Source organism: Phaeodactylum tricornutum, chromosome 22 (assembly GCF_000150955.2).
Source record: "Phaeodactylum tricornutum CCAP 1055/1 chromosome 22, whole genome shotgun sequence".
NCBI lineage: Eukaryota > Bacillariophyta > Bacillariophyceae > Surirellales > Neidiaceae > Phaeodactylum > Phaeodactylum tricornutum.
In genome coordinates, this window is record NC_011690.1 from 382,894 (window position 1) to 405,675 (window position 22,782).

The window sequence follows — 22,782 nt, forward strand, 5'->3', positions numbered from 1 at the left end:
TGATACAGTTAGCTACCAATACGAGATGTTTTTCTGCGGGTTTTTCCCAGTCACAGTCAGTTAATTCTGTACACAGTACCTTTAACCTTACGTATTTGTTCGATTTACATTAATACAGTTATTCTGCCCTTGAAGTGGAGAATACTATGGTCACCGCCATAATTACTAGCACCTCATCGATAAACTACTTTTCAAGAGCACAAAGGAACAATAGCGTTAAAGTTACAGTTGCAAAGTCTGAGCACAGATGTGGTGTTCAGGAGAAAAAGGTAGGTGTCAGCGCGCTTCGGATTGCTGTCAAGAATGTGAAAGTCTCGATTTCGGAAGCTGTTTGGCTGTTTCCAGCCGTGCGTTCACCTCGGCCGCCGTTCCAGTAAAGTCTTGTAAGACGCTTTGCAGATCTCCGAAACTAAGACCGCACACGGGGATAGAAAAACAAAGGTTGATTTCATCGCCTTCGAGGCCCAGAGTGGCGCCTCGGGTTCCTGTTTGCATGTAATTCAGCTCCATGGCTAATCTCATAATCGCCAGATGGTTGTCATCTTTTTGCAACTGGCACACCATGGTGTAAACGAAACATACACCAGGATTGTCTTCGGGTACTTCGACCACAATGATGAAGCGCTGAAATGGAAAATAGGCCATTCCCTCAGTATTGAGCGAAAGGTCGCGACCCATAATGTTGCCCATTTTCCGCAGAAAGTGATCCACACTTTTGCGGTTTCTTTTGAGCCTTTCACTGTCTTGCTTTTCTCGCTGTTTCCGATTCAAGCGACGGGTCGACAAAGACTTTCCACCAGCATGGTCCGCCAGTACGGGGCGCGTCGGAGAGGGGGGCGCCCTGTCCATATTGCCAATACTGACAGATACGTTGGGTGGCGCAGACGTAGGTTCTCGCGGCTGTTCCCGGTTGAGGAACATGTGGGCAAGTGTCATTTACAGTTACTGCTGTAATTGTGACAAGGTTGCGGCTCGATCTGCAAATAAAAGTTGAGAACAGTATGGAAGCGAGTGACTGCGGAAGATTTTTCAGTCGCTTTTGTGAATCCAAGAATCGCTTGTTCTGCTTGCTGTGTTCAAAACGCTTCGCAGACGAAGAGATAATGACTTCGCAGGAACACGCTGCCCTTGAAACCAATCCTATAGTTGAAGCAGACGCTATTGCGTCCACGTGGTATTGACTTTTTTCTAAGTAAGATATGCGCCACGAATCCAGATAAGGACTAATTATTAAACAAGCTTGTTCTTTTAGACTCGAACTCTGACACGACATCGAGAAATTGGACAAATCTAGCGAATGAAAACAGGAAAATATAGACATATATATGTACAAATGACGAAAACGTAAATCTCAAAGAAACAAAAATCATTTAACCCGAAGGCCGTACAATCCAGACCGTCCATTCGGTGTCGGTTCGTGCTTCGCTCTTTGATTAAAAAACAGCCTCATTTTTTCAAAATCCGGACATTTGTATGATTTTTCTCCGACAAATAAAAAGGTTGTAAATAACGTTCAGAAAAGCTTACAATAGCAAAGACAAGCTAGTATCCCTTTCTCGTCAAAAAGCAGAAATAAGGAGTGACCCATAACTCACTGACAGCAACAAACGGGTATACCAACGCGGAAGCCTGAGCGGTAAAATCCATTGTTCTTTTCTGTTCGCGATTATTGCATGCAAAGCTTCCAATTGACGGTAAGCCTGTATCTCACAGTCAGTGAGTCCTGCTTGCAATACCGTAAAGCATACTATACTCCAATTACCCTTGAGACAGGATGTGCGAGTTTTGAGTATTCGGATAGGGGACGGACCGAACAGGGGCGTGAGGATACGATTGGTGACTTTGAGAACCATTCAGACAAATAGCAGTCCAATCACAACGCGACCACGTAGACACGCACACAGCGAGGCGAGCGAGTGCCGCTCGATGGTGGATACGACCGTCTGTAGTCCAACCAACGACGCACAGTCAACGACCCAAACAGCCGCATCGTAAAAACCAAAATCCCCCGCTCATCATCCACCGGTTCCGGTTGTACGATACGTTTGCTCGCGTGCAAGCCGCTCCTTTTTCCCCTCTCTACAGAAAACCATTCTTCGGTGGCGGTTGCAGTGTACACTCTTCCTGGCGTAGTCGGTCGAACTGACAGTGAGACCCTTCGTTCTCGACCTTACCGAAAGAAAGATTGGCGAGACTAGAGCGCTTGCTATCAATCGTATAGTTAGTGTATCAATTGTCCATTTATAGATCGGTGTGTGCCCGAGCGATACCTTGGCAAAACGCCAAAGAACACAAAACACAGCCAACACCGCACACATACAGATCCTGTACAAAACCATAACAGCACAAACCCCCTTTGCCGACAACGATGCAATCGCACTTATTCCGCCGAAGTCGCCCCTGGGGTCGGCCCTATCCACTCCACTGCGGAGCACGAGCATCTTCTGCACAACCCTGTTTCACTGTCACAATTGCTGCACGCCTACGATATTCCTCGGTATCCTTTGGAAACATTGGCGGTATGCCTTCAACCCCCTGGCAATCGCGACCTCGGTACTACCGATCTTACTCGTTGACATTTCATACTGGCAACACCAACTTCAACAGCAACAACTACCACCAGGCTTTGGCGGGAGTGCGCAGTTTCCGTTCGACGGCGGGTGCGTGGGCCCCAACACGAACCGCCATTCAGGCGCTTTCGACGGACGCCCTCCACGACGAACAAAATGACGAGGCAATGTCGGAATCGGTTGAGGATCTGTTCCGAGCCGAACTCGAACGATACACCTTTCATGCCAAGGCGCGTATGATGCCAGGGTACGAACACTACAACCCAACGAAATACGACGACATCGACAACGATGCCTCGGTATCCGCTTCCCAGGATCTACAGGTAGAGTTGGATACGGGAAACGAATCCCTTTTTGCGAGTAACAACGAACACGCTCGCAAACTCGGCAGCGAAGTAACGTGGGAGGAAGAACTTGTGGATCTCGAGCAAATCGACTTGGACGAGGCGGTCCGTTCCCCGGAAGCGGCCAACGCACATCAACCCAATCCACCTACATCGAACCACAAAACCCAAAAATCCGCAGTGGAACTCTTGCTTGCGTTTGACCCCCAGAATCCGCCCAGTTGTGACGATTTGGAGGAACTGCAACTGTGGCTGGAATGCGAGGCTCAGCAAGAATCGATTACGCGGTACCAACACGTTATAGATTCGGCTCGCACGCGGAAGGACTACGCCTCCCTTTCACTGGTTCAACGCCATGTCTTGCAATGGTATCAACCACTCAAGCATGAAATTGAGTCGTTGCAAAAGGCGTATATATTCAAGGAGCAGGATCCCGAAGGGGTCGTATTAACCAAGCGCGCCGCCAACGTGTACGGACCCTTTATCTGTTCGTTGCCACCGGAAAAATTGGCTGTCATATGTGCCCACGAGGCCATCATGAGTGGGCTCTCGAATCCCGGTGTCGATGGCAGGGATGGCACCGCCTTTACTGCTGTGGCCAGACGGATTGGTGACGCTGTGGAGCAAGAAGTCGTCATTCAACGGATGCTGCATCGACGCTTCAAAGAGTCACAAGCACGACATTCGACGCAAGACCCGAATAGAATTTTGCCGAAACCGGAGGAAGAAGTTGAAGGGGATGTTGAGCTCTCCACGGACAAGATTGACGAGGACATGAACGACGGCAACGCTACAACTCGGTCCAAGTCTAGCACTGGAACCGAAGACGTGCATAAATGGGCGTACGCCGCATCACACCTAAAAAATTACTTGGACGAAATCAGTTACCGCAAACCTTCCGTCAAGAAACGACTGGTTATCGAATACGCTATTCGTCGAGCCCGCACCATATTGGAAAATGACGAAGCATGGACCGAATCTCAGAAAATTCAACTAGGTGCGGTACTCTTTCAAGTTTTGCTTAACAAAGCGAACGTTCGCATCGACGGTAAGCAAGAAAAGGCATTTACGTACGAAAAGTTTTGGATCAGTAAGCAAAAAGTCCAATCGATTGTCTCCATGAATGATCGGTTGCACAAAATGCTAGTTTCGGACAAGCTACAATCGTTTGGAACCACGACCACACGGCAAAAACCTATGATTGTGCCGCCCAAACCATGGTCTAGGCCGGACGAAGGTGGCTACAAGATGCTCAGAACAGAGTTGCTCCGCTATCACGGATGCAATATGCAAAAGGTACGCAGACTACATCCATGTCCATCGTGACACGCTAGAGGGCAGTCTTTCTCATTTTGCTTTTAATCTACAGGAAGTCTTGCAGAATGTGGATTTAAGCATTGTTTTCGATGGTTTAAATGCTCTTGGACGAGTACCATGGAGAATCAATCAACGAGTATTGACTGTTGCGCAACGCTGCTGGGACAACAATATACCACTAGGTGACATTCCGTCAAAAGATGACAACCCGTTACCCGAAGAACCATTACACCCAAAACGACAGGAACAATTTTGGGAACCGGAAACACCGGGGTACGAGTCATACGTCGAGGAATATCGTCTGTACCGTGAATCATGGAACAAGTTTAGGAGAGTCAAACAAAGAAACATGGTACGTGACTTAGGGAGGGAATATGGTGACCCTGTATATATTACGATCTCATGTAAATTGCTCACAATTGTTGCTCATTGTTTTGAATCCAGGATCTACGCTCGCTGCGATGCTCGGCGATGTTGAAACTGGACCAAGCCGAAAAGTTTAAAGAATTTGAGGAGATTTTCTTTCCTTACAATATGGATTTTCGTGGGCGGGCGTACCCCGTTCCTCCGCACTTGTCGAACGTCGGCTCTGATTTATGTAGAGGAGTGCTTAAATTTGCGGAAGCCAAACCGCTCGGGCCGCGTGGCCTCTACTGGCTCAAGGTGCACTTGGCGAATTTTGCGGGAAAAGACAAAATGTCGTTTGATGATCGTGTAAAGTTTGTTGACGATAATTTGGAACAAGTACGATTATCTGCGGAAGACCCGTTTGCAGGAGAACGTTGGTGGATGAGCCTTGAGGACCCTTTTCAAGGTCTAGCTACCTGTTTAGAAATAATCGATGCAATTGATTGCGGTAATCCCGAGTCGTTTTTGTGCTCACTGCCAGTGCACATGGATGGCTCGTGCAACGGCCTCCAACACTATGCTGCTCTTGGGCGTGACAGCGTCGGTGGCAAAGCGGTAAATCTGTGCGCGTACGATGAACCTCAAGACGTATATGTCGGAGTTATGCACGAAGTAGTTCGTCGTGTCGCTGCAGAAGCCGAGCGACAGCTCGACTTTGATACATCTGACTTGGAGTCTCTGAGCCGAAAACAGAAGAAGGAATTGTCTTATAACCGCGCAGCAAAACTTGTGAACGGACTGATAGACCGAGGAGTCGTGAAACGTACCGTAATGACGAGCGTTTACGGGGTAACCTATATTGGAGCCCGGCAGCAAATCCAAGAAAAGATTATTTCAAAGGTGCGTCACGGCAGCGTAGGGTTTTCGGACGTTTCATTTCTTCAAGAAGCAGCCATGAATTAACCTTTTTGTTTACTAATAGCTGGAAGCACAGGGCCACGATGTCGATGAAATGAGCAATGAAATATTTCAGGCTTGTGGTTACGTAGCAAGTCTCACCATGGAAGTTATGGGCGACCTTTTTACCGGTGCTCGAGAAACCATGAATTGGCTCACCACTTGCGCTAGGATGATCACCCAGCACGGTTTTCCTTTAGCTTGGGTATCACCTATCGGTTTACCGGCGATCCAGCCCTATCGCCAGAAGAAAGCGGCTACCATTGTTACACTGCTGCAAACGGTTACACTCATTAATGAAAGCGACGACCTGCCTATTCACAAGCAGCGACAAGTATCGGCTTTTCCACCAAATTTTATTCATTCGTTGGATTCATCCCATATGCTTTTGACAGCTTTGGAAATGGATCGTCGTGGGTTGACTTTTTCAGCCGTACACGACTCTTTCTGGACACACGCATGCGACATCGACGAAATGAATGAAGCTCTACGAGACGTATTTGTTGATTTATACAGTCAGCCATTGCTGGAGCGACTCAAGCAGACATGGGAAATGCGTTACCCTGAACTCGAGTTCCCCGACATCCCGAAACGCGGAGACCTCAATCTTGCCGAGGTCAAACAGGCAAAGTACTTCTTCCAATAGAAAACGCAAAAGGGATATAACTTGTACAGACCAATCAGAAGGCTAGAAAAATACGAATGTTTCCGTATTCAAGTGCTGCTTGACACAACAGTGCGAGTCTTGAAACGTTGTATTGATGAACAGCCAACTCCAGAAATTGATGAGTTCATTGGATCCAATCTCTCATATGCTTCAAAGTCAGAGAAACATTCCCGGAAACCTGCTTCGTTCGGATTTTATCCGGAAGTGTCTTGTCTATACGCTACTAGAGGGGTCAAACAATCTTTTGAAAGACTGTTTACAGTTAATGTCTTCTTGAGAATAGAGAGATGTCGGCAAGTTTCCGCTAATCCATCTTGTAAATTGTGGCGGAACATTCCGAAACGTTGGAGAAGACATCATGAAAAAGTGCACTATGTCGTATCCTAAATAGAAACGTCCGAGAATCTTTTCAAATAATTGTTTTGAAATCTCAACGTATAGAAGCTAAGTTTTGGACATGCTCTAGATTCTAGATATAGTATAGAGCAAAAATCGCTGCCAGTACGCGGCGAGCATAAGCACCGCCAAAACTCGAAATACGGTCTTCTCGTCGACAACGGCATTCTCAGTCAGTGCTGATAAAAGAGCTTTACGCAAGACAACGAAGCCATCGCATTGTTGCTCGTGCTGTTGCTATACCGGAGACGAGAAACATTGCTCCCTCCCATTGCCTTTTGAATTCTTTGTTGTTATTTCCAATTCTTACAGTAAAGCCATGAGCGAACAACGAAAAGCAGTCATCAAAAATGCTGACATGGACGAAAAGATGCAACAAGACGCTGTAGACATCGCTTCGAAAGCACTATCGGAATACAACATTGAAAAGGTAGGCAAGCTACGTGTGAACGAAAAACTCATTCTGGTTGAAACTCAGTTCCTCATTTTTGCTCTTTAGGATGTCGCCGCTTACATTAAAAAGGAATTCGATCGAAAGTACAATCCGACATGGTAAGGCATTTCTGCGTGAAATTGTGCTGGTCTTGTGCTTCGGCAGGTTTTTTTTCACATGTAGATTTTGCAACACCCTATCAAAACAAAGGCATGTAATCGTGGGACGAAATTTCGGTAGCTATGTAACGCACGAGACAAAACATTTCATATACTTTTATCTCGGGCAAGTTGCCATTCTATTGTTCAAGAGTGGATGAAGGTAGTGGTCCGACTTGTTTTTAGAGAGTTCGACGACCGCATCTACCAATACCTGGGATTGGTAAGAGAAAAGCCACAAGGATCCTATAACATTGTAATTTATTACATATAAAATATGTCCCCATGGTTATTTGATTCGATAATTCATAAACGACCAGACATCCAGCGATCGTTGCCCATGGCGTACCGTTTGAATGATTCTTCGCGAACTGCTGTCGCGACTTCTTTCAACGAAGGCTTGATTTTGTAGCTCGCTAGTAATTCCACGTTGCCGTCTGGCTTTTCAAGGTACGCTTGCCAAGGACCGGGAAAGGCGCGGAAGACCCACCCCTTGGAAATTCGTTTCAAAAAGTAGGCTTCTTCGTAACCCCGTTTGTTTCCGAGATCATAGGTGGTCGAGTAGGCGTTGTTGAGTATTACAAAGGGAATATCATCGGACGCATGTACTGCCCGGATACGTTCCCATTGTTCTTCACCTCCCGGATTAACAACGATGACGGCTTCGTTTTGGAACTCTTGCGATGCACGAGGGCTAAGAGAGGCCGTACGCCCGACTCCTGAATTTTGAATCAGCTTCAGATTTACAGCTTCCGCTGTCAATACAGTTACTTTGGATCCTCCCATTATGCCACCACCAATGGCTGGCGCAATCTTTTTTGCCCAATACATGTTGCTGTAGGCAATCAACTGGCGACTGACGTCGGAACCAGGTTTGTACCCGCCTGTGAAGCCTATTTCACGGGCGACGACTTTTGTCCCAAAAAGCTGGTTGAGTGGTGTACCAAATTTTGCTTCTTCCACGTTAGGAACGGGAGGAAAGTTGACCTCGATCTGCTTCACGCCCGATGCGATCGCTTTACCGACGGCAGTGCTCGCCTGTTTCGCTATCTGATCGTTCATCCAGCCATTGTACAAAGCCGGCATGTTCTTACCGCCATCCACAAGCGGGACAAAGGCATTGGTTGAACATATGTAAACGTTTACAGTCAGTAAAAGGAAACTGGTCGAGTGCCACTTCATGATTCTATCGGTAGGCTTTTTTGGCTTTGGTCAAGTTGAAGAACCGAGGAAAAGTGAGCGTGATTAGAGGGACGACGGATTTGGCGGATTGTGTCGTGCGATGATGTCAGCACTTGTAGTTTTGGTCTGTCGGCTTTCCTCAATATCGTTCCGTTTCAAACAGACAAAAGAAAAAGTATACCGTTTACTGTTAGTTTATGGTACCACGTACCGTACGGTCAATTGTTACCCTCTAAAATCTCCGTACGAAGGTCTGGCGAACGTGAAAGGATCACCCATCAAAGTTTGCTTTTCAGAAATGTTTCCTCGCCCATGACGACGACTTTCTGGAGATCCTACCTGATATTGATGCAAAGCCTGGTTCTCCTACCTTGCAGTCCACAGCCATCCAGGCACGCCTTATATGGTCCCCACTGGTTGTATGAGATCAAAGAACAAACAGAGTACTGCTGCTGACGGAAGAAGGTCGATTGGAAGTCGATCCAACGCTGGACTGGTCATGTTCTTTAGTATGACTATCTTATCGACACGACGATTTGCGGCAGCTTGGGTTTTTCAGAGTAGTGGAATACAACGATCAATACCATCCACGCATAGGATGCGAACGAATTTTGCTTTGTCGACGCGCTGCTTTGCTTCTTCATCCGACAACCATGACGAAGAGGAACAACGAGACTCTCCGAAACAAAGATCCAAACGCAGCCAAACTAATCGGTCCAAGAAATTCAAAATTGCTGAATCAATCGACCAGAGCAAAATAGATAAGCTAGCACAAGCATTCGATGAACTCGCTCGGAAGGAAGGCTTCGACTCGTCAACAGCACGCTTTGCCGACGATGTGACGTTCGAGGACAAGTTTGACGACGATTCGTTTCTGGACGATGACGATGATAACAACAAAGATAAAGTGGGAAACTTGCACCTAGATGCATCCATGTTCAGTTTAAGTGACTTTATAGATAAGAGTGAGGAAGATGGCGGCAATCCAACCGATCAAGATGACGAGGACTACCTTGATTTTGGTGCAGACATTGACATGAGTATAGAAGCAAGGATTGCCGCTGCCAAACGGGATATGGATCTCGGTCGAGTCAGCGCCCCTCCCGATATGAGATCCTCGCGCAGGGAGGTAACTGCAGCCGACCTTCGCAAACTTGGATTTCGAACCGAGGCAAACCCATTCGGCAACGACGAAACTCCACGGAAGGAGCGCTTCCAGTTGGTAACAAACTCCATGTCGTGCTCCGCCTGTGGATCGGACTTTCAATGCCACAACGAAGATCGGCCCGGATATCTGCCTCCTGAAAAGTTCGCTACGCAAACAGCACTTGGAAAAATAGAACAGATGCAAAAGTTGCAGGATAAAGCAGAAAAAGCGGAATGGACACCTGAAGATGAGATTGAATGGTTGATTCAGACTCAGGGCAAAAAGGATCCGAACAAAGAAATGCAGGAGGTGCCCCAGATCGATGTTGATTCTTTGGCAGGGGAAATGGGCCTTGACCTCGTAGAGCTTTCCAAAAAGATGGTTATTTGCAAGCGCTGTCACGGTCTGCAAAACTTTGGAAAAGTGCAAGATTCCCTCCGACCTGGGTGGACGAAGGAGCCACTGTTGTCGCAGGAGAAATTTCGTGAATTGTTAAGGCCAATCAAGGAAAAGCCGGCAGTTATCGTTGCATTGGTCGATCTTTTTGATTTTTCGGGGTCTGTGCTCCCTGAGCTTGATGAAATCGCTGGTGAAAACCCTGTAATTCTTGCGGCCAACAAGGCGGATCTTCTTCCAAGTGAAATGGGACGCGTGCGAGCTGAGAGTTGGGTTCGACGCGAGCTCGAATACCTTGGAGTCAAGTCGTTGGCCGGTATGAGAGGAGCAGTTCGGCTTGTCAGCTGCAAGACTGGAGCTGGGATTAATGATTTGCTGGAGAAAGCAAGAGGATTAGCCGAGGAAATCGACGGCGACATATACGTCGTCGGGGCTGCAAATGCAGGAAAAAGTACGCTTTTGAATTTTGTTCTAGGTCAGGACAAGGTGAACAGATCACCCGGAAAAGCACGAGCAGGCAACAGGAATGCCTTCAAGGGCGCGGTGACGACAAGTCCACTGCCAGGCACAACGCTTAAGTTCATCAAAGTCGATTTAGGCGGCGGTCGAAGTCTATATGACACTCCTGGTCTTCTGGTATTAGGCACTGTGACACAGTTACTGACCCCCGAAGAGCTGAAGATAGTTGTTCCCAAAAAGTATGTCAAACCGATCAAACTGATATTCGATTCACAGTCAATAATGTTCAAACTAACACCTCGTTCCTCAAACAGGCCAATTGAACCTGTCACCCTCCGGCTCTCTACCGGAAAGTGCGTTCTAGTTGGAGGATTGGCCCGCATCGAGTTAATCGGCGACTCAAGACCCTTTATGTTCACATTTTTTGTTGCTAATGAGATCAAGCTCCACCCTACTGACATAGAGAGAGCCGATGAGTTCGTTCTAAAGCACGCTGGTGGCATGTTGACTCCACCGCTAGCACCCGGACCAAAACGTATGGAAGAGATTGGAGAATTTGAAGATCACATCGTGGATATCCAGGGTGCTGGCTGGAAAGAAGCTGCTGCTGATATCAGTCTTACCGGACTAGGATGGGTGGCCGTTACAGGAGCAGGGACAGCGCAAGTAAAAATAAGTGTTCCGAAAGGTATTGGTGTATCGGTGCGGCCTCCGCTTATGCCTTTCGATATCTGGAAAGTTGCATCGAAGTATACCGGAAGTCGAGCTGTAAGAAAGTCATCCAAACTGGCGAATGGGAAACGAAGAAAAGGTGTAGGGCGTAATTAGTCTTGTTAGTCGTTAGACTTTATTTTAATTTGACTACTGTTAACAGGTAAATTATAACTTTTCTCTTTCAGTTGATATCTAGTTCAGATTTGACATTGAATCTGGATCCGACGTGGCCTTACCGAAACTCTTCACTCTATGGAAACAGCGATTGATAGCTAATGCGTCTGAAACGGGAGGTTTGACATAGTTCGGACTTGACGCTAGTGCACCGGTACAGAGGACAGTCGATTGGCATCCAAGACTTCGTGCTCAATGTCAAGTACATTTCCCTGAAGGAAGCGCGGAGTCAAAACACGATCCACAAGACACAGTGCCAAACACGTCCGATACCAATGAGTACTGCATATCTTTTTGTTAGAACCTGACCTCCTTCCGTCTATTTGTCGGCGAGTAAATTGATGGGACCACTTCGATCGACAAGTTTGTACAACGATGTCATCCCTCTCATCGCTTGGAGCGCAATAAGGGCAGTCCAAATATGAACAAGTGTGTCTACGTTGGGTGCCGCCATATCCAACACGACAAAAGTTGAGACTGCTGAGAGACCAGATAGCGCCATTGCCTTGGCTTGAAATGGAAATTCGTTCGCACCCTGAAGAATGCCGTCTGCCGCGAAAACGAGAGCATTAAGCGGTTGAGCAAGGACGATCAACGGCAGTATTTCAGATAGGGCTTCTCGGGTCGATGGATCCTGCGTGAACAGATCAAACAACCAACTCGTGGATTCTCCCACTTGTAGCAGAGTCGCTAGAAATATCCCTAGGCCAAGACTGTAGGCAAATACTGTTTTGGTTACATCCAAAACATCACCTCTATCTGCTCGACCGAGAGCGTCTGCCACCAGCCCTTGCGATGCTGCGGCGAGCGAATCGCAAAAGAAACTGCAGAGTAACCACAATTGAATCCCAATCTGATGGGCAGCCACGGAAGCGGCTGCTCCCGTATCCATATCGGCGCCGCCTCGTGCCGCCATGGCGGCGGCTGCAGAAATAGAAAGTTGTAGCACGAGAGATCGGAAAAATGCTGAAGAGGAGGCCACAATAAGAGGTTGAATGTCTATCCACGAAGGTATTGATCGTGCGGGTAGAATAGAAACGCCCGATAGTTGCCCCGCGGCTGCGGGTAGTCGACCCGCCAGAACCCCGAGAAAGAGCCCCGCACTGATCCATTCCGCTGTCGTGGTAGCAATGGCCGCCCCCATGGGACCCATGCCGGCAAACGCTATCAACGCGACATCTAGGAATAAATTCACGATGTTGGCCACAATCAAAATTGCAATCGGCGTCTTGGTATCCAGATAGCCTCGCAATACGCCGACGGATGCTTCAATAGAGAGAACGGCTGGTGCTGCTAGTGCCCGGACCGAGAGAAAGGCCATAGCGTACGCGTTGGCGGCAGGGCCGGTGCTGCCCGTCCCCATAAGGGTCAGCAAGGGCTGTCGGAAAGTCCACAATCCGACCGTCAAAAGGCCTCCCAAACTAAGTGCCAGTGACAAGGCTTGGCCGCCCAAGGCAATCGCTTCGTCTTGTTGACCCGATGCGCGTTTGGCTGCGACGAGTGGTGTCGTGGCGGTGCATAAGAAATTGAAGAGATAAAAGGAAAAGGTCAAGAGTGCCGCTGCCGATCCCATTCCAGCGAGTTGATCGGCTGTGTCACTGAAATGCCCCACAAAGGCGGTATCCGCCAGGGTCATGAGGGGATCGATCAATAGAGCGGCTCCCGCAGGAATAGCTAAATCGAGAATCTGTGCTCCGGTCGATGGTTTCGGTTGGCTTTGACGGTGATCACTTTCATCGGCCTGCTCGCCTCGAACATCCTTGGCGAGGAGCGCATCGATTTCGGTAGGTTCAGTCATGTGTAGCAGCGAGTAACTCGAAGACGGCCGACAACGTTGATATATCGAGCAAGTCTTGTGGACTGTACACGATAACACGCGTTTGGGTTCCAGCAACTTGTGAGGAGTGATAGACGGAGGTCGACAACTGTACGAGTTGACGAATGGGAAGAACGCTAGCCAGCAGAGAGCAAGATGAATGAATTTCTGTCCAACGTCTTTTTTTTTCATTGTATCGTATTGATACCCAGCTCGCCGAGATTCTCCCCTATTAATGGTAATAGACGGCTCTTTGCTATGATTGGTTGCGCTCGGAGGAAAATGGATCTGTGTGCAACGGGCAATTCACACAAAGCAATCGATCGGCGCATGTTTCATGGTCGTGGAAACCAGAATGTGATGGGAAGGTAATATTTTAGGTTGTTGTACTTTTTATTTTGGAAACAACGATGCCGGCACTTTTATCCTCAGACGCAATCATTTAAACTACGACATATATAATTGGATATCCTTTGGGAAACGAACGTGTTTTCTGTCAATCTGCACAACCTTGCGAACCATGCATGGATGCACCCCGCAGAGTTCGTTAGAGGCTCATTCATTCCGGCTCAATTTTGCTATTTACAGTACGTTATTCACTGTTCCCCCACCGTCGCCACCCAAGTTGGCAGACGACGGCTGGAATACCAACACAGCACTGTAGTACCTCCCCCCATGAAACAAGAAGACCTGGACTTGACGAAGCTGTTGAGCGTTGCGTCGCTCGCGGTTGCTTCCGCCGAAGAAAATCTGGATTTCGTTCAGGCGCATTTGGTCGTCGATTGTGGTTGCGAGTTGGGAGAAGGCGTAATTTTCGACGACCAATCTCACACAGTCTTGTGGACCGACATTAATGGCAAACGATATCACGAATTGCATTTGAATTATCTAGATCCCACCAAAGCTCAATTTTCTACCTACAACGTGCCCAAGAAACTGTGTTCGTTCGGGATGGTGGCGGACTCGAGCCCACCGTCATCCGACACAGACACGCGGGTGGGACGGAAGTTGCTGTGTGCCTGGGAAGATGGTTTTCAGCTCTACGATATCCACAACGGCAAGGCTCTGTCCGAATACAGTACTGGCGAAGATGTGAATCCTGACAAGGGACCGACGCGCTTGAATGACGGCCGCGTGGATCCATCTGGAAATCGTTTTGTCTGTGGAGGCTACTACGGGGAAATTGAGGGGCAGACAATGAAGGTCTTCAAGGTAGAACAGAAAAATGTAAAGAAACTGTACCACGAAGCGATTGTGGACACTATCGAGGTCACCAACAGCATCAATTGGACTTTGGATGGGAAAACCATGTACTTGGCGAATTCTCCGACACGCGCCATCTGCACCTACACATACCACAAAAATGGGACCGTGACAGACCGCAAGGAGTTTCACAAAAAGCCTGATGGGGAAAAGGGCGTACCGGATGGGAGTTGCGTTGATTCGGAAGGATACCTCTGGAATGCTGTTTGGAGAAGTGGACATGGGCCTGGGTAAGTGGCTAGAAAGTAAAAGCATCTCTGGCCGGCTTTATTTCATCTTTTCGCTCACGACATTCTTGTACGGGACTCTTTATAGCATGGTGCAGCGTATCAATCCTGATACTGGTCTTGTTGTATTTACGGTGCACATGCCGGATGCGACGTCGCAAGTTACTTGTTGCTGCTTCGGAGGCGTCGACATGGATATTTTGTTCATTACGAGTGCGGCGGAGCATCTCGATCTAGCTAAAGAGCCCCACGCCGGAGGCCTTTACGCGGCGAAAGTCCCTTACAAAGGTCGCAAGGAATCGAGGTTTCGTTTGACGCCTGACGGTTAAAACGTTGGCTCCCTGGTGACCTCCTTATTTTTCCCAATTTCAAAGGGAGATCCCTGTTAGTTCACTCAAACTAGCCAATTCGCATCTACAATGTTTTGGGCGTCGCAATTTTCTAGAAGCAGAAAATGGTGAGGTCGGTGCCCAGATCCGTACATATCTACCTTGTTGGACGGATGCAACTTCCTGCAGAGGGTTCCAACACAAAAAAGTTCCTAGTGTAAGAGCAACACACAAGTTCCAGTGTTCGCGACGTCTAACTGTGATTCTAACCGTAACAAAGTTAACAGTAAAGTCGCCTTCCCAGTCCTCTTGGATTTTCAGCTGGGACACTCTCAGCAAATCGATATCATCCTAACTGTAAAACCAAAAATTTCCGGTTGAAAATAACTGCTCTAGTATAAATCCGAAGGAGGATCCATGGAAATCTGCCCATGAAGCAGAGGTACTCCGGGACGTACCAATGTTCATCGAAACGATTTCACGATGGAGGGTAAGCGAAGACGATCAGAATCATCGTCTCGCCAACGAAAAAGCTACGAACACGAGCGCGATGTGTATAATGAAGCCATCGACCCGACCGCTTCGGCTTCCCGAAACTCATCGGTAAAATCCAGCTGGTTCCGATCAATCGAGTACTTTCGCCAAGATAAAGCCATCGCAGCAGGAGTGCCAACGGATGATTCTTTGGTGAAATCCGAGATAATTTCCATCTCGAAGCAATTGTCCCAAGTCAAACGGAGATTGAGCCCCGCCGCCGAACGATGTACGGAAGCAATGAATTCTTTTTACAACGATTGTGCCACCACTGGACGACAAGAGTTCGCCGCAGCTAGGCGGGCCTGCAACCCGTACGAAGTTCTCGGCGAAGGAAGAAATGGCGGTTTAAACTCGATGTTTATCAATCGCTCCGCCATCAAGCTCGCCAATATCGACGCCGTGTTGCGTTTTGACTTATCAAGGCCGGGTAAGAATGGACAATTTTCATTTGTGGACCTTTGCGCAGCCCCTGGCGGCTTTAGTGAATATCTCGGCAAACGCTGTCACGCCAACGCTGTGCCGGAATGCCGAGGGTACGGAATGTCACTGCTTTCGACCAACGAATACGGCGAGGCTACCAAATGGAAAATGGATGATTCAACATCAACGGAGAATGGCACCTATGCACAGTACCGCGTGTGCGAAGGATCCGATGGTACTGGCGACATTCTGAAGTGGGAGAATATCGAAGCATTACACAACATGGTACGCGACGATATATCGGCAGTAGCTCGTGTAGAATCCTCTGTAGAATGGGGGAAGGTCGACCTTGTTGTCGCGGACGGAGGATTTGATGCACAGCGTGATTCCGATCACCAAGAAGCTATCTCTCAAAAGCTAGTTGTGTGTGAAATTGCCGCTGGTTTACTGCTGTTGAAGAAAGGCGGAAAGTTGATGGTCAAAATGTTTGGTTTTCAAACCGAAATCATACGCAGCGTGATGGAGGATCTCGCTTTCACTTTTGAAGAGATTATAGCCCTCAAACCCATTAGTTCTCGCCCAGCTTCAGCAGAGCGGTACGTTGTCTTCAGAGGGTTTAAAGGGAACCCGGCTGATTGGGAAGGGCAGCGATGGATCGACAGAATGTTTCTTGGGAAAAACTCCACGCAATGCGCACGGAATCGTTTACAACAACCAAATTGTACAAATCGTTTGGGAGTCTATCTCGATGCTTTCGATCGTGACCTACTCTCTTTGAATCTCAAGACGTGTTTTTCGATTCTTTCCTTTCTGGAGAACAAATGCCGAGCCATCCATAGCCAACAACGAGCTGGACCCGACAGCGACTCGCAAGAAGCTACATTGGTGGACGTCGAAGCATTCAAGGCTGCCTGGAACCTTCAGTAGTCACAAAACTGAAAAAACTCTCGATGGAAAACTCTTACACGTCCTGACCAATCCTCTCTTGATTTCCTACTGACGTATCAGCACGATGCACAATGAACGTAACATGCAAGTCAACTGCAAAACTACCTTACTTTTTTCGCTATGAATCTATCTGCATGATGCTGTATTTGCTGTTGAATATTGGACAGTAGTCCCTTGCAGTACTCATCCATATTCAAAGCGTTTACTCGACGTTGCTGGAACGGTGCTTCCACTTCGGAAGCAGCTGCATCTATACCGAGCAAAGAAAAGGCGGCCGTCGCCACGACCGGAATGGTACCCCACCCCCAGGCTGGTCCCCATACGTACGGAAAGAGTAGCAGTGCCAGCATCAAAAAGGTTCGCAAATGAGAAACGTACACCATTGGCAAGGGCGTGCTCCGTATCCGTTCCATTCCTCCACAACAATCCAACATGGTATTGAGCTGGATTTCCAAAGAATCCATTTGTTGGGAAAGGGCATTGGCGATTCCCACCGGTGTGTCGGCATCAATCTTAAAGATTTCGTGCAGATGATAACGAATCTGTGCAGCCACAAACAAGGGAGGATGGGTATTACGTTGAGCGGCTTGCACTTCGTCCTTGATCAAGATCCCGAGAAAGAGTGGTTCGGGCAGGACCTTTGTTCCTCGCAGCAGTGCCATTACACACAGACAAAGGGCTGATGTCCACCGGAGTGCCTCGTCTCGATGATGCGGTGCGTGATTGCTGTGTACTAGTATGCCGGCAGTTACGGTCCGACCCCGTGCGACAAAGTTCCCCCACAGCTCCCGAGCCAACCAGTATCGACCGGCGGCCCGATTTAAACGAAAGACGAGTAAGAAGGAGAGTGTCGAGTTCAACATGATACCAAAAAAGAGTTCCCACGAGTCGTAATCGCGGGCTTCCTCTCCGTCGAGCAGGTCTTGAAAGAAGAGTTCCTGTATGGTGGTGTAGATGACGGCGTGTAGAACGACGGCACACCAAGGTTTCATGATCCAATCGAGTGCACGGGCTTGGATGATGAATAAGGAAGGTCCCCATCCATCACTACTAAGGGGCGCGTTCATTTGATATTTGCCTTCCTCATCAAGCGCAGCGTTGCGCAGCGACTCGAATCGGAGCATGGATTGCAGAAAGGGGAAATCCTTGTAGCGTTCCAGGTCGACGTCCTCACCCTGCAAAGGTGCCGTCATCATTGGGATGTACGAGGAAGACAATGGCGTCAAGGAATTCTCCGCAGGTGTCGGCTCGGTGGAGGCAACCGCAAAGGAAGACTCGACGGAATGCGGCGACAAATTGCTACTAAGGTAAGGTCGTCTTGGTGCCGCTTCCGGTCAACGACTTTCAAGGTCTGTCTGTACCTGCGTTTGTGTGTGTGTGTGTGTGTATGTATGGATTCACTGCGAGATAGTCTATCATCGTCACAATGGTGATCGGGGAATCGAACTCTAGAAGACGTCTTCCGGTTTGGGCTGCCTTTGCAAGGATTGTGAATGCTCTTGCGGAGGAAGCAGACATCCTTTCGTCATGGTGAAACGCACAAATTCAAACGACCGAGACATCGTGTTTTCCGTCTGCTTTCAACATTCTGAATTCCCTTTTCTGCATGATTCCATATTGACGGTAGTACAAACGCCTATCAACAGTAGTATAGTTTGTGGATTGCGACAACACTTCGGTATATGCATGTACCCGGCTATACGTCACCAACTAGAAGTAAGCGACGGCCAGACCCGACTCACCTAAAAAAAGATACGACCTCAACGAGAAGGACAAGCCTGTAAAGCACCGTTTGGACGCCGTGTGTGTAGGTAGGCAGGCATATTGGAAGCAGCTGCTACCGCAATTGTTGGTTTGTTTGTTTGTTTGTTCCCATAGTCCTCCGACTCGCTAGTCGCTTACAGTTACTTACTTGCCTGCCTGCAACTCACAGTCACGATGAAGTCTTCTGCTGTTCTCGCTTTGGCCATGGCTGGCTCCACGGCGGCGTTCGCCCCCACTTCCTCCACGCAGGCTTCTACTAGTAGCACGTCCTTGCAGGCGGCCATGCCGGACCGACTGTGGAATACCATGGTGGACAAGACGGAACGCTCGCGTGCCGTTCCGTTCCTTCCACGCCCGATCAACTTGGACGGAAGCTCTCCCGGTGACCAGGGATTCGATCCGTTCTACCTTTCTTCTATTCCCAAGAACTTTGCGGGATTCCTCCAGCCTCCTTCGTGGGAAGAAACGGGAGGAATCTCCACACTCTACTGGATGCGCGAAGCCGAAATCAAGCACTGCCGCGTCGCCATGCTGGCCGTCACTGGATGGATCGCCACCGACTTTGGGGTGCGTTTCCCGGGTGCTGGAGCTCCATACACGGACATCCCCAACGCCTACAATGCGCACAACATTTTGGTCGACCAAGGAACCATGACCGTCATGCTCTTGGCGATTGGCTTTGTGGAGTTCTGCACCGGAGCCGCTTTGGTGCAGGTTTCCAAAGGAGAACTCACCGACCGTGATGCTGGCGACTTTGGATTCGACGGAGGCCTGTTGAAGGGCAAGAGCGCCGAAGCGATCAAGACCATGAAGACCAAGGAAGTCAACAACGGACGCCTCGCCATGCTGGCATTTGGAGGTATCGCGACCCAGACCGCCCTGGGCGAAGCTACGCAGAGCTTCCCCTACTTTTAATTCTTTCCGCGACGGCGACACAACCCCGTACGCTGGCACTAGGTTTTGCCCCTTTTGTTGTTGACTAGTAACACAACACCGTTAGACCGAGACTATTGTATCGTGGAACTACAGACACTTACAGTCAGTCTTATATTTGTTGACATTTATTCGACTAATGGAACACCTAACTGTAAGGTCGGCCCTAACGTATTTGTTGATTCGCTCTGCAAGACAGTGTTTTGTTGCGGGACCTCGGCTCGCAGTACCGATTGGTTGACAGCGATACCTTTTTCTGCATGTTCGTATCCTTTGTGTTGTGCCGACTAGCTGATACAAAGCTCTCTATAGCTTGTATGGTCGAACTGTAAAGAAAACTGGAAATCGAACTCCTACTACACAGAACAGTAGTTGTAGCTACGCGTAGCGTCAAGTGTGACATAATCACCCGGAACTTGAGAATACCTTCCTGCGATCTTTCGACCTCCCGCTTGGATCCACGACAGCTTCAACGTACATTTCTACGGGCATCACCCACGTACACTTGCGTACACTCTTGCTGCATTCCCTTTCGCCAACACACGGGAGAGTGCGGCACACGTTCAGCCTAACAAAATAGTTGTCCGAAACCCTTGTTGTGTAGACCATGAAATCCTTTCAGCTTTTGACCCTTTTCGCGCTTATCGCTGCCTCCCTGGCATTTGCCCCGAACCAGGCTCCTCAGCAGGGTGAGTGCATCCCGCGTAGATCGTTTCGTGTAGAAGAAACATTTTTGCAGTGACTGCCTACGGTGATTGGTACATTCTGCGCGACTCGGGGAACGAATACGAGCTGTATTGCGTGTGTGTGATCCATGTGATCACTATGCCAAGATAGTTTTTACTGTTGGACAACACTCTCCGTTGTATCGCTCGAGTACTCTGGACCCGTAGACGGCAATCGCGTTTCGATTGGAAATGCTTTTTTTTTTCCTCACGAATTAATCCTCTCTCTTGTTTTCCTTTCCAGTCGCCAAGGCTGCCTTCACCAAGGCTGCGGGGGCTTTGCCGGTGGCTGCTTTGGCTGCCCCAGCGTTCGCTCTCGACTCGATCGTCGAAGCGCTTCCCACCAACACGGTTGCCCTTGAGGTCCAATTCGGTGCCTACCTTGCCGTAGCTCTAGGAACCCTCCTTCCCTGCCTTTTCCTCATCAACTTATTCATCCAAACCGAATCGCGCAAGGCTGGACGTGCCGGTGGACAGGATGCCGAGTAAAATAACACGAAGACGTTCTTTTGTCTCTTGGACATTGGACTATTCGCTATAGACTGGGCAATTTGTTGACGTACATACGGACTACTACCTACCTATACATGCATCGATACGACTGATATAGCTACGGGAGGTTTCACATAACGTAGTTCCTACGGTTGAAGGCATTTGCGTTCCCTTTTATGTACATTATCGTCGACCACTTTGACACCTAGTGTTACAACTCCATGCCAACCCTGGCGTGGTCGTCCAAATTGGATGGGGAGGGCGATACGGACCCGTAGCTCATGGACGTTTGGCTGGCAATCCGCAGTAATTCTTGAATACGCTCTTGACGCCGGAGTTTCTCCCGACTTTCGATCCACGGTGCTAGTAGCAGCAAACCCATCAAAACAAACTCAACAACGTGGAGGTCCATCCATCGACCAATTTCACAATCGACCGTTTGGGTATCTTCACCGGGATCGGTCGAGACCATGTTGCAGTCTCCTTGCACGACTTGGACCAGTGATGCCATAAACACCTGAGCAATGCCCGAGGCGGCAAAGCCTAGTCCGTTGAGGAGTCCAAAATATTTGAAACCCAAATGTGCCGTCAAATTCGCAATGTAGACGGGAAACAAGAATTGTCGAAAAAAGACGTAAACAACGAACCCAAAGATCATCCAACGTCGATGGTCCGGGACGAAAACAAGAATCAAAATTTGACCTTGGCCGAGGAGTAGTGTCAGAGCAGTACACGCATCCAAACCAATGCGATCCATGAGAACGCCAACGACGAGCGATGCCAGCACACCTGCCGCCATGATGAGGGTAAATATTCGTGCCAGATCGCGTTGTGATTCGTACGAAAAGTTGCGCGAGTCGGCCATCTGGGTAGAAATGGGTAAGAAGAAAAAAAGACCGTAAGAATCCATGGACGAGACAGGCCCTCGGCGCACTGGTGATTTTGTACTCTTTCTCTCATTGATCCGCATACCTCGGTCGAAAAGGAGGCCACGTAAAAATTCGCTAAAAAGCAGACCGTAACAAAGAAGAGTACGGTCCGAAAGTAGGTACCACTGCAAAACTGCCTCCAAAAGGGCTGATCCTTTAAACTAATGAGAGCTTCGTCACCCCTGTCCAATGCCTTTTTGGACGCCCGGTACGAATTGTGCCGTACGAGTTGCGGGTTGATGTCGGCGCGGAGATACGAGTCGAGAGGTTGTTCGAGCAAGTGGCGGTGAGCCGTTGTAGCCTCGAAATAATCTTCTTCCGGCGTGGGTTCCAAAAATTCCAGCGGATCATACTCTTTTTCCGGTGCCTCGAAGGGTTCGTCGGGCCAGTAAATGGCTGAGGCCACCAGTGATACCAGTACAACCAAAGCGTAGTAGCCGAACAAGGAACGAAAGCCAACGTTCGGATATTTTTCCCACAGCCAGTCAAACATGGCAAAGACGGCAAAGCTGATGGATATCGTTCCATTAAGGCAGCTCAGTACTAAATACTGATTGTCCGGAAACAGATTGGCGAGATGAACAATAGATACTTGAATTCCCGGTCCTCCCAACGAGATGAGACATACCGCCAATGCAAAAGTCTCGAATCGGTTCGACATGGCAAATACCTGACAGCCGAGAGCAATAATCGCATGCGCAAGCACCGAACAAAGTCTTGGACCATACCGATCTAGTACAATACCGAGAGCCAGCGTTGATACCATTGCGGCACAAGAGGCCCAGGAAAACATGAGAGTGGTTTGCGATAAAGTGAGGCCCGCTCCGCCATTGGCCGTGGAAGCTGAGAGAATGGAACGACTGGAAACACAATCAAACAGTGAGAGACCAACCAGTCCAGCGTTGCACAATTTCTACTTCCGATGGCGTTCGGTGTGACACTTACTCAATGCAAGCCCATCCGTACAGCATTCCTCCGACCATGGAATTCTGCAAGCAGCCAAAAATGGCAAACCAGATCTTACGCCGCAGCGGAAGCTCGGCATTCTCATTGCTCGACATTTTTGAAAGATGACTGGCCCATTCCAGTCCACGCTAACGAAAGATACGGAGCGAAAGGTTTCGTGAGTTATTCTCT

General features: G+C 48.7%; 12 protein-coding genes across 13 annotated transcripts; 7 read left to right on the plus strand and 5 right to left on the minus strand.

Annotated features, from left to right (window-relative positions):
• Positions 1-89: 89 nt before the first annotated feature.
• On the minus strand, positions 90-1,031 carry PHATRDRAFT_49482 (predicted protein). The gene has a single exon (XM_002184205.1). The coding sequence runs from the start codon at positions 934-936 to the stop codon at positions 298-300; it is 639 nt and encodes a 212-aa protein (XP_002184241.1). The 5' UTR covers positions 937-1,031; the 3' UTR covers positions 90-297.
• Positions 1,032-2,105: 1,074 nt separating this feature from the next.
• Positions 2,106-6,585, plus strand: RpoT (the record flags this gene model as incomplete). Of its 2 annotated transcripts, XM_002184086.1 has the most annotated exons (5): positions 4,055-4,210; positions 4,284-4,517; positions 4,676-5,263; positions 5,336-5,479; positions 5,574-6,182. In XM_002184086.1, the coding sequence occupies 5 exons, from the start codon at positions 4,055-4,057 to the stop codon at positions 6,180-6,182; spliced, it is 1,731 nt and encodes a 576-aa protein (XP_002184122.1). The 2 variants fall into 2 exon arrangements, with proteins under 2 accessions (XP_002184121.1, XP_002184122.1); XM_002184085.1 differs by having other exon boundaries at positions 2,106-4,210; positions 4,284-4,583; positions 4,676-5,479; positions 5,562-6,585.
• Positions 6,586-6,918: 333 nt separating this feature from the next.
• Positions 6,919-7,351, plus strand: PHATRDRAFT_16008 (predicted protein; the record flags this gene model as incomplete). Its single annotated transcript, XM_002184087.1, has 3 exons — positions 6,919-7,029; positions 7,099-7,151; positions 7,243-7,351. The coding sequence occupies 3 exons, from the start codon at positions 6,919-6,921 to the stop codon at positions 7,349-7,351; spliced, it is 273 nt and encodes a 90-aa protein (XP_002184123.1).
• A 145-nt stretch (positions 7,352-7,496) lies between these two features.
• Positions 7,497-8,372, minus strand: PHATRDRAFT_40199 (predicted protein; the record flags this gene model as incomplete). The annotated part of the gene is made up of 1 exon (XM_002184206.1): positions 7,497-8,372. The coding sequence occupies one exon, from the start codon at positions 8,370-8,372 to the stop codon at positions 7,497-7,499; it is 876 nt and encodes a 291-aa protein (XP_002184242.1).
• Positions 8,373-8,970: 598 nt separating this feature from the next.
• PHATRDRAFT_40200 (predicted protein) lies at positions 8,971-11,284 on the plus strand (the record flags this gene model as incomplete). The annotated part of the gene is made up of 3 exons (XM_002184088.1): positions 8,971-10,613; positions 10,689-11,142; positions 11,249-11,284. The coding sequence occupies 3 exons, from the start codon at positions 8,971-8,973 to the stop codon at positions 11,282-11,284; spliced, it is 2,133 nt and encodes a 710-aa protein (XP_002184124.1).
• Positions 11,285-11,581: 297 nt separating this feature from the next.
• Positions 11,582-13,206, minus strand: PHATRDRAFT_23253 (multi antimicrobial extrusion family protein; the record flags this gene model as incomplete). Its single annotated transcript, XM_002184207.1, has 1 exon — positions 11,582-13,206. Exon 1 carries the CDS (start codon positions 13,058-13,060, stop codon positions 11,582-11,584), a length of 1,479 nt encoding a protein of 492 aa, XP_002184243.1. The 5' UTR covers positions 13,061-13,206.
• Positions 13,207-13,648: 442 nt separating this feature from the next.
• Positions 13,649-15,277, plus strand: PHATRDRAFT_49486 (D-glucono-1,5-lactone lactonohydrolase). Its single transcript, XM_002184089.1, has 2 exons — positions 13,649-14,571; positions 14,657-15,277. The coding sequence occupies exons 1-2, from the start codon at positions 13,754-13,756 to the stop codon at positions 14,895-14,897; spliced, it is 1,059 nt and encodes a 352-aa protein (XP_002184125.1). The 5' UTR covers positions 13,649-13,753; the 3' UTR covers positions 14,898-15,277.
• Positions 15,278-15,283: 6 nt separating this feature from the next.
• On the plus strand, positions 15,284-16,781 carry PHATRDRAFT_49487 (predicted protein; the record flags this gene model as incomplete). Its single annotated transcript, XM_002184090.1, has 1 exon — positions 15,284-16,781. Exon 1 carries the CDS (start codon positions 15,381-15,383, stop codon positions 16,779-16,781), a length of 1,401 nt encoding a protein of 466 aa, XP_002184126.1. The 5' UTR covers positions 15,284-15,380.
• A 122-nt stretch (positions 16,782-16,903) lies between these two features.
• Positions 16,904-18,272, minus strand: PHATRDRAFT_49488 (predicted protein; the record flags this gene model as incomplete). The annotated part of the gene is made up of 1 exon (XM_002184208.1): positions 16,904-18,272. The coding sequence occupies exon 1, from the start codon at positions 17,996-17,998 to the stop codon at positions 16,904-16,906; it is 1,095 nt and encodes a 364-aa protein (XP_002184244.1). The 5' UTR covers positions 17,999-18,272.
• A 362-nt stretch (positions 18,273-18,634) lies between these two features.
• On the plus strand, positions 18,635-19,676 carry Lhcr11 (protein fucoxanthin chl a/c protein). The gene has a single exon (XM_002184091.1). It carries the CDS (start codon positions 18,741-18,743, stop codon positions 19,479-19,481), a length of 741 nt encoding a protein of 246 aa, XP_002184127.1. The 5' UTR covers positions 18,635-18,740; the 3' UTR covers positions 19,482-19,676.
• A 315-nt stretch (positions 19,677-19,991) lies between these two features.
• On the plus strand, positions 19,992-20,876 carry PsbM (photosystem II subunit). Its single transcript, XM_002184092.1, has 2 exons — positions 19,992-20,188; positions 20,469-20,876. Exons 1-2 carry the CDS (start codon positions 20,107-20,109, stop codon positions 20,711-20,713), a joined length of 327 nt encoding a protein of 108 aa, XP_002184128.1. The 5' UTR covers positions 19,992-20,106; the 3' UTR covers positions 20,714-20,876.
• A 51-nt stretch (positions 20,877-20,927) lies between these two features.
• Positions 20,928-22,739, minus strand: PHATRDRAFT_49491 (predicted protein; the record flags this gene model as incomplete). The annotated part of the gene is made up of 3 exons (XM_002184209.1): positions 22,591-22,739; positions 21,689-22,505; positions 20,928-21,581 (listed from the first exon to the last, which is right to left on the minus strand). Exons 1-3 carry the CDS (start codon positions 22,704-22,706, stop codon positions 20,928-20,930), a joined length of 1,587 nt encoding a protein of 528 aa, XP_002184245.1. The 5' UTR covers positions 22,707-22,739.
• Positions 22,740-22,782: the final 43 nt, after the last annotated feature.

Excerpts from the sequence above, each read along its gene's own strand:
- PHATRDRAFT_49486 (XM_002184089.1), top strand. The coding sequence starts at position 13,754 with ATGAAACAAGAAGACCTGGACTTGACGAAGCTGTTGAGCGTTGCGTCG. Across the intron at positions 14,572-14,656 it reads AGAAGTGGACATGGGCCTGG|CATGGTGCAGCGTATCAATC; the intron begins GTAAGTGGCTAG and ends GACTCTTTATAG.
- PHATRDRAFT_49482 (XM_002184205.1), bottom strand. The coding sequence starts at position 936 with ATGACACTTGCCCACATGTTCCTCAACCGGGAACAGCCGCGAGAACCT.
- PsbM (XM_002184092.1), top strand. The coding sequence starts at position 20,107 with ATGAAATCCTTTCAGCTTTTGACCCTTTTCGCGCTTATCGCTGCCTCC. Across the intron at positions 20,189-20,468 it reads GAACCAGGCTCCTCAGCAGG|TCGCCAAGGCTGCCTTCACC; the intron begins GTGAGTGCATCC and ends TTTCCTTTCCAG.
- Lhcr11 (XM_002184091.1), top strand. The coding sequence starts at position 18,741 with ATGAAGTCTTCTGCTGTTCTCGCTTTGGCCATGGCTGGCTCCACGGCG.